The 10,904-nt window shown below is 45.7% G+C and overlaps 1 protein-coding gene across 3 annotated transcripts; it reads right to left on the bottom strand.

Annotated features, from left to right (window-relative positions):
- Positions 1 to 1,628: 1,628 nt before the first annotated feature.
- LOC135529497 (THUMP domain-containing protein 1-like) lies at positions 1,629 to 9,897 on the bottom strand. Of its 3 annotated transcripts, none has more exons than XM_064958189.1 (6): positions 9,834 to 9,897; positions 9,347 to 9,571; positions 8,880 to 9,051; positions 8,173 to 8,258; positions 7,830 to 7,992; positions 1,629 to 2,544 (listed from the first exon to the last, which is right to left on the bottom strand). In XM_064958189.1, exons 2-6 carry the CDS (start codon positions 9,548 to 9,550, stop codon positions 2,075 to 2,077), a joined length of 1,095 nt encoding a protein of 364 aa, XP_064814261.1. In that variant the 5' UTR covers positions 9,551 to 9,571; positions 9,834 to 9,897; the 3' UTR covers positions 1,629 to 2,074. The 3 variants fall into 3 exon arrangements, with proteins under 3 accessions (XP_064814261.1, XP_064814260.1, XP_064814259.1); XM_064958188.1 differs by having other exon boundaries at positions 9,723 to 9,892; XM_064958187.1 differs by having other exon boundaries at positions 9,347 to 9,892.
- Positions 9,898 to 10,904: the final 1,007 nt, after the last annotated feature.

Below are 10,904 nucleotides of genomic sequence, written 5' to 3'. Positions count from 1 at the left end.
TGGGTCCATCTGGGTCCATGAGTGTGTTTCATCTGGGTCCATGAGTATGTTTCATCTGGGTCCATGAGTATGTTTCATCTGGGTCCATGAGTGTGTTTCATCTGGGTCCATGAGTGTGTTTCATCTGGGTCCATGAGTGTGTTTCATCTGGGTCCATGAGTATGTTTCATCTGGGTCCATGAGTGTGTTTCATCTGGGTCCATGAGTGTGTTTCATCTGGGTCCATGAGTGTGTTTCATCTGGGTCCATGAGTATGTTTCATCTGGGTCCATGAGTATGTTTCATCTGGGTCCATGAGTGTGTTTCATCTGGGTCCATCTGGGTCCATGAGTATGTTTCATCTGGGTCCATCTGGGTCCATGAGTGTGTTTCATCTGGGTCCATCTGGGTCCATGAGTGTGTTTCATCTGGGTCCATGAGTATGTTTCATCTGGGTCCATGAGTATGTTTCATATGGGTCCATCTGGGTCCATGAGTGTGTTTCATCTGGGTCCATGAGTATGTTTCATCTGGGTCCATGAGTATGTTTCATCTGGGTCCATCTGGGTCCATGAGTGTGTTTCATCTGGGTCCATGAGTATGTTTCATCTGGGTCCGGGAAACCAGCCCTGTAAGAACTGGGTCAACTTAGAAGTGTAGTCTTCTACCATTAATTTACAGAGGAGAGACTGTCAGGTGACTCGGGTTGAAAAGTCCCAGATGCAGCATATCCTGAATAGAGAAGGACTAAGCAGGGAACTCAGAACCCTACCGCCAGGATTTCTGGGAAATTAGGGAATTTAAATCAAATAAAAAATATGACACCTTTATGTTAAAAAAAAAAGTATTGATTTTAAAAATCTAATGAAATGTAATAAAAAATTATCCATCAGCTTTCAGTGAGAGCTCGGTGATGGAGAGGAGACCAATGGACTGTCAGCTTTCAGTGAGAGCTCGGTGATGGAGAGGAGACCAATGGACTGTCAGCTTTCAGTGAGAGCTCGGTGATGGAGAGGAGACCAATGGACTGTCAGCTTTCAGTGAGAGCTCGGTGATGGAGAGGAGACCAATGGACTGTCAGCTTTCAGTGAGAGCTCGGTGATGGAGAGGAGACCAATGGACTGTCAGCTTTCAGTGAGAGCTCGGTGATGGAGAGGAGACCAATGGACTGTCAGCTTTCAGTGAGAGCTCGGTGATGGAGAGGAGACCAATGGACTGTCAGCTTTCAGTGAGAGCTCGGTGATGGAGAGGAGACCAATGGACTGTCAGCTTTCAGTGAGAGCTCGGTGATGGAGAGGGGACCAATGGACTGTCAGCGATGAGGAGGACATGTTGGAGACGATACAAAATGGAGGACCGAAGGGATTTTGTCATAGTCAGGGTTGGGTACCCTATTCCCTACATAGTGCACTACATTAGACCAGGTCCTATGGTACCCTGTTCCCTTCATAGTGCACTCATTCTGACAAGGGATCCATAGGCCTCAGGTCAAAAATAGTGCACTATATAGGGATTAGGGTTCCATTTGGAATGGACAACAGGAATAGGACCTGTTCTACAGTAAAACTACCTAAAACACATTGACTGCATCACCTGCACTGTGAGATGCCTTTTGAGTTGTTTATCAGTCCCATTCCCCTCCCTCCCTCCCTCCCTCTTCTTCTCTCCCTTCCTGGTACAGGGATCTCCTTCTCTTCCTCCCTCATTCCCCTCCCTCTTCTTCTCTCCCTTCCTGGTACAGGGATCTCCTTCTCTTCCTCCCCCATTCCCCTCCCTCTTCTTCTCTCCCTTCCTGGTACAGGGATCTCCTTCTCTTCCTCCCCCATTCCCCTCCCTCTTCTTCTCTCCCTTCCTGGTACAGGGATCTCCTTCTCTTCCTCCCCCATTCCCCTCCCTCTTCTTCTCTCCCTTCCTGGTACAGGGATCCCCTTCCTCCCTCATTCCCCTCCCTCTTCTTCTCTCCCTTCCTGGTACAGGGATCTCCTTCTCTTCCTCCCTCATTCCCCTCCCTCTTCTTCTCTCCCTTCCTGGTACAGGGATCTCCTTCCTCCCTCATTCCCCTCCCTCTTCTTCTCTCCCTTCCTGGTACAGAGATCTACTTCTCTTCCTCCCCCTTTCCTTCCCGATCTGTTTTTGGGGCATCCTTTCCCTCTTCCTGCTTTCCATCCTTCTCTTCCTGGTTCGACTTGATCTCTTCCTGTTTCCCATCCTTCTCTTCCTGGTTCGACTTGATCTCTTCCTGTTTCCCATCCTTCTCTTCCTGTTTCCCATCCTTCTCTTCCTGTTTCCCATCCTTCTCTTCCTGTTTCCCATCCTTCTCTTCCTGTTTCCCATCCTTCTCTTCCTGGTTCGACTTGATCTCTTCCTGATTTGTGGTGACCTTTTCCTGTTTCCCATCTTTAGGCCCCTCCTCCTTGGCTACCTCCTGCAGGTTGTACTTCCTGTATAGAGTGTAGTCCCTGACGACGCTGACGCAGCACACACTCTTGATGACCTCGACGATGATGGTGAGCTCAGGGGTGGTCAGGTCAACCTTGTTTTTAGGATTCATCTTCCCCACCAGGCCTGCAGGGGGGAGATAAACATAATGAGCATGGCCAGGTACAGAGTTTATAGGAGCGAACACAGTACACACACAGGGGTTGTCCCATGGACAGAGGACAGGTGTGTGAGATATGGATACACTAGGAACATGTAGAGACAGTTTCCTGGATGTAATCTCTACCCAGCATGCTTCTCAGACCAGGCCCAATCTGTGTCTGGGGAAAATGGTCCAATGAGACACACAGAAACATCCAGGATGGAAGTGGTCGGACCAAGCAAAGAGGTTTAACTTTGAGGAAGATTAAATCTGTCTTCAGTATTCTAGAAGACCGTTTTAGAATTCTATAATAGAACTTCATTTAATGTGTTCTATTCGATAGGATCTCTGTGATTATACGGCATCACAATAGATCAAAGGTAAAAGAGGGAGGTCCTCAATAAGGAAGTGGTCGGGCCAAGCAGACACGAGGCCGGAAGACCGTTTTGCTAGTACAGACTGGGATATGTTCCAGGGATTCAACCACAACAGTCACGAGCTTCCCCAATAAGTGCATAGACGATGAACGCGCCCACAGTACCTATAAGAACGTATCCAAACCAAACACCATGGATTACAGGCAGTATCCACGATGGGCTGAAAGCCCGAGTCACATCTCACAGGGGACGGGACATGGACACATACAAGAAAGCTACGACATCAAACATGCAGAAGGACAATATAGGAGGAATCGTAGTACAGCGTCTCCGATGCTCGTCGTACGTGGCAGGGCTTTGCAGATGGTAACGGATTGCAAAGGGAAACCCAGCCGAGACCTGCCCAGCGATGCAGGAGCCATAGACTGTCACTGTTCACTCTGCTACCCTCTATATCAGCCACCCAGGCCATAGACTGTCACTGTTCACTCTGCTACCCTCTATATCAGCCACCCAGGCCATAGACTGTCACTGTTCACTCTGCTACCCTCTATATCAGCCACCCAGGCCATAGACTGTCACTGTTCACTCTGCTACCCTCTATACCAGCCACCCAGGCCATAGACTGTCACTGTTCACTCTGCTACCCTCTATATCAGCCACCCAGGCCATAGACTGTCACTGTTCACTCTGCTACCCTCTATACCAGCCACCCAGGCCATAGACTGTCACTGTTCACTCTGCTACCCTCTATACCAGCCACCCAGGCCATAGACTGTCACTGTTCACTCTGCTACCCTCTATACCAGCCACCCAGGCCATAGACTGTCACTGTTCACTCTGCTACCCTCTATACCAGCCACCCAGGCCATAGACTGTCACTGTTCACTCTGCTACCCTCTATACCAGCCACCCAGGCCATAGACTGTCACTGTTCACTCTGCTACCCTCTATACCAGCCACCCAGGCCATAGACTGTCACTGTTCACTCTGCTACCCTCTATACCAGCCACCCAGGCCATAGACTGTCACTGTTCACTCTGCTACCCTCTATATCAGCCACCCAGGCCATAGACTGTCACTGTTCACTCTGCTACCCAGGACCTCTATACCAGCCACCCAGGCCATAGACTGTCACTGTTCACTCTGCTACCCTCTATATCAGCCACCCAGGCCATACACTGTCACTGTTCACTCTGCTACCCAGGACCTCTATACCAGCCACCCAGGCCATAGACTGTCACTGTTCACTCTGCTACCCTCTATACCAGCCACCCAGACCATAGACTGTCACTGTTCACTCTGCTACCCTCTATACCAGCCACCCAGGCCATAGACTGTCACTGTTCACTCTGCTACCCTCTATACCAGCCACCCAGGCCATAGACTGTCACTGTTCACTCTGCTACCCAGGACCTCTATACCAGCCACCCAGGCCATAGACTGTCACTGTTCACTCTGCTACCCTCTATATCAGCCACCCAGGCCATAGACTGTCACTGTTCACTCTGCTACCCTCTATACCAGCCACCCAGGCCATAGACTGTCACTGTTCACTCTGCTACCCTCTATACCAGCCACCCAGGCCATAGACTGGCACTGTTCACTCTGCTACCCTCTATACCAGCCACCGAGGCCATAGACTGTCACTGTTCACTCTGCTACCCTCTATACCAGCCACCCAGGCCATAGACTGTCACTGTTCACTCTGCTACCCTCTATACCAGCCACCCAGGCCATAGACTGTCACTGTTCACTCTGCTACCCTCTATACCAGCCACCCAGGCCATAGACTGTCACTGTTCACTCTGCTACCCTCTATACCAGCCACCCAGGCCATAGACTGTCACTGTTCACTCTGCTACCCTCTATACCAGCCACCCAGGCCATAGACTGTCACTGTTCACTCTGCTACCCTCTATACCAGCCACCCAGGCCATAGACTGTCACTGTTCACTCTGCTACCCTCTATACCAGCCACCCAGGCCATAGACTGTCACTGTTCACTCTGTCTGACAAACGGTACCGGAACATCGGCTCCGAGACAGGTTCTATCCCCAAGCCAGAATATATATTGCTCAATATAGCCAGACTGCTCAATATAGCCAGACTGATCAATATAGCCAGACTGCTCAATATAGCCAGACTGATAAATATAGCCAGACTGATAAATATAGCCAGACTGATCAATATAGCCAGACTGATCAATATAGCCAGACTGATCAATATAGCCAGACTGCTCAATATAGCCAGACTGATAAATATAGCCAGACTGATATAAATAGCCAGACTGATCAATATAGCCAGACTGATATAAATAGCCAGACTGATCAATATAGCCAGACTGATCAATATAGCCAGACTGATATAAATAGCCAGACTGATCAATATAGCCAGACTGATAAATATAGCCAGACTGATATAAATAGCCAGACTGATCAATATAGCCAGACTGATCAATATAGCCAGACTGATCAATATAGCCAGACTGATCAATATAGCCAGACTGATCAATATAGCCAGACTGATAAATATAGCCAGACTGATCAATATAGCCAGACTGATCAATATAGCCAGACTGATAAATAGTCAATAAATAGTGTCCAGACTATATTGCACTGATCGCACAATCGCTAGACTTTATACCCACAAACACACACACCTTCACACTCATCATATGCTGCTGCTACTCTGTTCTTTATTTGACTCTTATTGTGATCTATCCTGATGCCTAGTCACTTTACCCTGCCTTCATCTACATATCTACCTCAAATACCTTGTTATTATCTATCCTGATGCCTAGTCACTTTACCCTGCCTTCATGTACATATCTACCTCAAAGACCTTATTATTATCTATCCTGATGCCTAGTCACTTTCTCCCTGCCTTCATGTACATATCTACCTCAAATACCTTGTTATTATCTATCCTGATGCCTAGTCACTGTACCCTGCCTTCATGCACATATCTACCTCAAATACCTTATTATCTATCCTGATGTCTAGTCACTTTACCCTGCCTTCATGTACATATCAACCTCAAATACCTTGTTATCTATCCTGATGTCTAGTCACTTTCTCCCTGCCTTCATGTACATATCTACCTCAAATACCTTATCTATCCTGATGCCTAGTCACTTTACCCTACCTTCATCTACATATCTACCTCAAATACCTTATTATCTATCCTGATGTCTAGTCACTTTCTCCCTGCCTTCATGTACATATCTACCTCAAAGACCTTGTACCTCTGCACATTGATCTGGTGCTGGTACTCTCTGTGTACAGCTTATTATTGTGCATTTTATTGTGTTAATGTTAGTTAGCATGTTACTGTATTCCTCGTGTTAGTTAGCATGTTATTGTATTCCTCGTGTTAGTTAGCATGTTATTGTATTCCTCGTGTTAGTTAGCATGTTATTGTATTCCTCGTGTTAGTTAGCATGTTATTGTATTCCTCGTGTTAGTTAGCATGTTATTGTGTTAGTTACCATGTTACTGTATTCCTCGTGTTAGCTACCATGTTATTGTATTCCTCGTTAGTTACCATGTTATTGTGTTAGTTACCATGTTACTGTATTCCTCGTGTTAGTTACCATGTTACTGTATTCCTCGTGTTAGTTACCATGTTATTGTATTCCTCGTGTTAGTTACCATGTTATTGTATTCCTCGTGTTAGTTAGCATGTTATTGTGTTAGTTACCATGTTACTGTATTCCTCGTGTTAGTTATCATGTTACTGTATTCCTCGTGTTAGTTACCATGTTACTGTATTCCTCGTGTTAGTTAGCATGTTATTGTATTCCTCGTGTTAGTTAGCATGTTACTGTATTCCTCGTGTTAGTTAGCATGTTACTGTATTCCTCGTGTTAGTTAGCATGTTATTGTATTCCTTGTGTTAGTTAGCATGTTATTGTGTTAGTTACCATGTTACTGTATTACTCATGTTAGTTAGCATGTTACTGTATTCCTCGTGTTAGTTAGCATGTTATTGTATTCCTTGTGTTAGTTAGCATGTTATTGTGTTAGTTACCATGTTACTGTATTCCTCATGTTAGTTAGCATATTACTGTATTCCTCGTGTTAGTTAGCATGTTATTGTATTCCTTGTGTTAGTTAGCATGTTATTGTGTTAGTTACCATGTTACTGTATTCCTCATGTTAGTTAGCATATTACTGTATTCCTCGTGTTAGTTAGCATGTTATTGTATTCCTTGTGTTAGTTAGCATGTTATTGTGTTAGTTACCATGTTACTGTATTCCTCGTGTTAGTTATCATGTTACTGTATTCCTCGTGTTAGTTACCATGTTACTGTATTCCTCGTGTTAGTTATCATGTTACTGTATTCCTCGTGTTAGTTACCATGTTACTGTATTCCTCGTGTTAGTTAGCATGTTATTGTATTCCTCGTTAGTTAGCATGTTATTGTATTCCTCGTGTTAGTTAGCATGTTATTGTGTTAGTTACCATGTTACTGTATTCCTCGTTTTAGTTATCATGTTACTGTATTCCTCGTGTTAGTTAGCATGTTATTGTATTCCTCGTTAGTTAGCATGTTATTGTATTCCTCGTGTTAGTTAGCATGTTATTGTGTTAGTTACCATGTTACTGTATTCCTCGTGTTAGTTAGCATGTTACTGTATTCCTCGTGTTAGTTATCATGTTACTGTATTCCTCGTGTTAGTTAGCATGTTACTGTATTCCTCGTGTTAGTTACCATTTTAATCTTAAACTCTTCATCGTTGAGAAAGGTTCGTAAGCATTTCAATGTTCACCAGTTGTATTCGGTGCATGTGATCAATAAAATGTGATCTGATTTGGGCTTATTCTCTGGTCTCTGAACACACTGTATCTCGAGATGTGTTTCCCAGTACTGTGTCCATGTAGCCCACCTGCCAGGGCCTTGATGATGTCATCCCTCTTGTTGTGGGAGCTGTTCCGAGCCTTGAAGGCGATCTGGTAGCTGCCCTGGTTGGGGGCTTTAAACCACGGCTCTAAGAACACACTCAGGTACTTATCCATGTCCTCCTGGAACGCCTTGCACGTTCCACTCACCTAGAACACACGGAGAACCATCAGAACCACAAGGAACCCCCCCCCCACCACCAAAAAAACCCCACACATTCCCAAAAAGAGACATTCTTCCAGCCAGTCTTTCCCTCTCTCTTCTGGTTGGATGGTCAGGAAACCTCCATGCCATCTGATACTCAGCCCCATGACATTACATGTGCTCACCGGCAGCATTCTGAGGATGACTCGTGACTTGTTCTTCTTGGTGATGTGGAGGTCTGACAGGATGTGATGCACCAGCTTCTCAGGGTCTGGAGAGAGAGAGGGGAGAGAGACAGAGAGACAGAGACAGAGAGAGACAGAGAGAGAGAATAAAAATACTAGTTATAAACAAAACAGACTATTTTAAAAACTTCATAATAGGTGTAACTGTCAATGTTGGCAGTTCTTTATAAAACCTAGCCTGGTCCCAGATCTATTTCTGCTATCATGTCAGCTCCTTGTCATGCCAAGTTAGTGGCATGACGGCACGAAACAGACTGGTACCCAGGCTAGGATAAAACTAAGGATTATTGAAATGAGCTAAAGAACTATGATAAAAGTGTCTGCTATAAATGAGTCGTCTCACTCTCCACTCAGGGCCCTGGTCCAAAGTAGTGGGCTCCCGAGTGGCACAGCGGTCTAAGACACAGCATCTCAGTGCTAGAGGGGTCACTACAGACACCCTGGTTCCAATCCAGGCTGTATCACAACCGGCCGCCATTGGGAGTCCCACAATTGGCCCAGTGTCGTCCTGGTTTGGCCGGTGTAGGCCGTCATTGTAAAAAAGAATTTGTTCTTAACTGACTTGCCCAGTTAAATCAAGGTTCAGTTAAAAATATATACTGGGAGTCTTTTGAGACATGCTTAATCTCAGTCAAACTCTTCCTCACCGAGGTTCCTGGTCTTGATGAAGATGACGTTGTTGGCCCCGCTGTCCATGGCCTGAAAGCGCCGCTGCCGTTTCCCCGACGACGCTTTGAGCTGCTTCACCTCCTTCTTCAGAGCCGCCTCCACATCTTCATCCTCCTCTTCCTCGCTACTGCTCTCCTCGGGTTCCTTAAACTGGGTTGTCAGAAGAGTTGAGTAGTTAAAAAAAAAGACTTAAGATTTATAACTATTAACAAAGATTACTACCAATAAAGATGTACAGTACAAATAATAACTAATAACAATTCACACTGAAAGTTGGCTTGGCGCAGTTACTTTAGGAATGACTCCTATTTACGTTCAGTTGATGCCTGATTTGAATGACATGATTGGACAGTTATCCGTTCCACCAGTGACGAGTTCAAGGAAGGAATTAAGGGAAACACCTCGTCACGTATTCGTACATGGCCTCGCTAAATGTACTGCTTACATTCTCAGGTCCGTAGAGTTGGTCGGCGTATTCGTTCAGCAGGTTGAAGGCTTCCGCGGTGCATTTCCTCTCGTTCATATTGCAGGTGATGAGGACACCTTGCATGCCCACCTCGAGCTCCCGGGAACCCTTGTACTTCTTACTCCGGTGTCCGCCGCCATAACGTTTCTTACTGCGCTTTCTCAAGTCTTGTGCTTCGGACATATTTGATCATATACAGGAGTCCTGGATAATAGTTTGTTAACAGTTAGAAAAAACACATTTACCTGGATAACATTAACTATTTGGTTTATTGTTTGGCACTAGCAAGTATAGCAGAATTGGCTAGCTAGCTAACATGCAAGCACAACAAACGACACGAGCCGGGATTGCTTACGTTAGCTACTGTACTAAATCTCAATCCTTGATCGTACACGTTGGATTAAATGCTAACAATGTATCGTTTAATTTGCTAAATTACAGAGCTACTAGTCAACGTTTATCGTACTCTTCTCGAGTTGAGTCTGAAGGTACTCGTGGGCTCCTTCCTTCATTCAAACACGCGAGTGTTGTGAGCAGCAAAAGTGGAATCGGCTTATCGCCTTCAAAATAAAAGTCCCCAATTGAAACATGCAAACTAATAAAAAAATATTGAAATCATGACACAATTGGACTATATATGTTAAACAAGGTTGGAATGTTGTTAGAAAAATTCAACATTAGACTATTTGACAACAAAATTGTTAAATCTGTTGATCGCAATGTATAAACTTAGGGATGATGGTCCAAGCGCATCAAGACAGTCGTGGAGAGGGCACGACACAACCTATTCCCCCTCGGGAGACTGAAAAGATTTGTCATGGGTCCTCAGATCCTCCAAACGTTTTACAGCTGCACCACCGAGAGCATCCTGACGGGTTGCATCACTGCCTGGTATGGCAACTGCTCTGCCTCCGACCACAATGCACTACAGAGGGTAGTGTGTATGGTCCAGTACATCACCGGGGCAAAGCTTCCTGCCATCCAGGACCTCTATACCAGGCGGTGTCAGAGGAAGGCCCTAAAAACTGTTAAAGACTGCTAAGTCTAGGTCCAAGAGGCTTCTAAACAGCTTCTACCCCTAAGCCATTAGACTCCTGAACATCTAATCAAATGGCTACCCAGACTATTTTCATTGCCCCCCCCCCCTTTTACACCGCTGCTACTCTCTGTTGTTATCATCTAGTAGTCACTTCAATAACTCTACCTACATGTACATATTACCTCGACTAACCGGTACCCCCTCACATTGACTCTGTACCGGTACCCCCTCACATTGACTCTGTACCGGTACCCCCTCACATTGACTCTGTACCGGTACCCCCTCACATTGACTCTGTACCGGTACCCCCTCACATTGACTCTGTACCGGTACCCCCTCACATTGACTCTGTACCGGTACCCCCTCACATTGACTCTGTACCGGTACCCCCTCACATTGACTCTGTACCGGTACCCCCTCACATTGACTCTGTACCGGTACCCCCTCACATTGACTCTGTACCGGTACCCCCTCACATTGACTCTGTACCGGTAGCCC

The sequence above is a fragment of the Oncorhynchus masou genome, unplaced genomic scaffold, assembly GCF_036934945.1.
Source record: "Oncorhynchus masou masou isolate Uvic2021 unplaced genomic scaffold, UVic_Omas_1.1 unplaced_scaffold_1165, whole genome shotgun sequence".
NCBI classification, from domain to species: Eukaryota; Metazoa; Chordata; class Actinopteri; order Salmoniformes; family Salmonidae; genus Oncorhynchus; species Oncorhynchus masou.
Note: the sequence above shows the minus strand (reverse complement) of the source record. Positions and strands in the feature narration are given on the sequence as shown.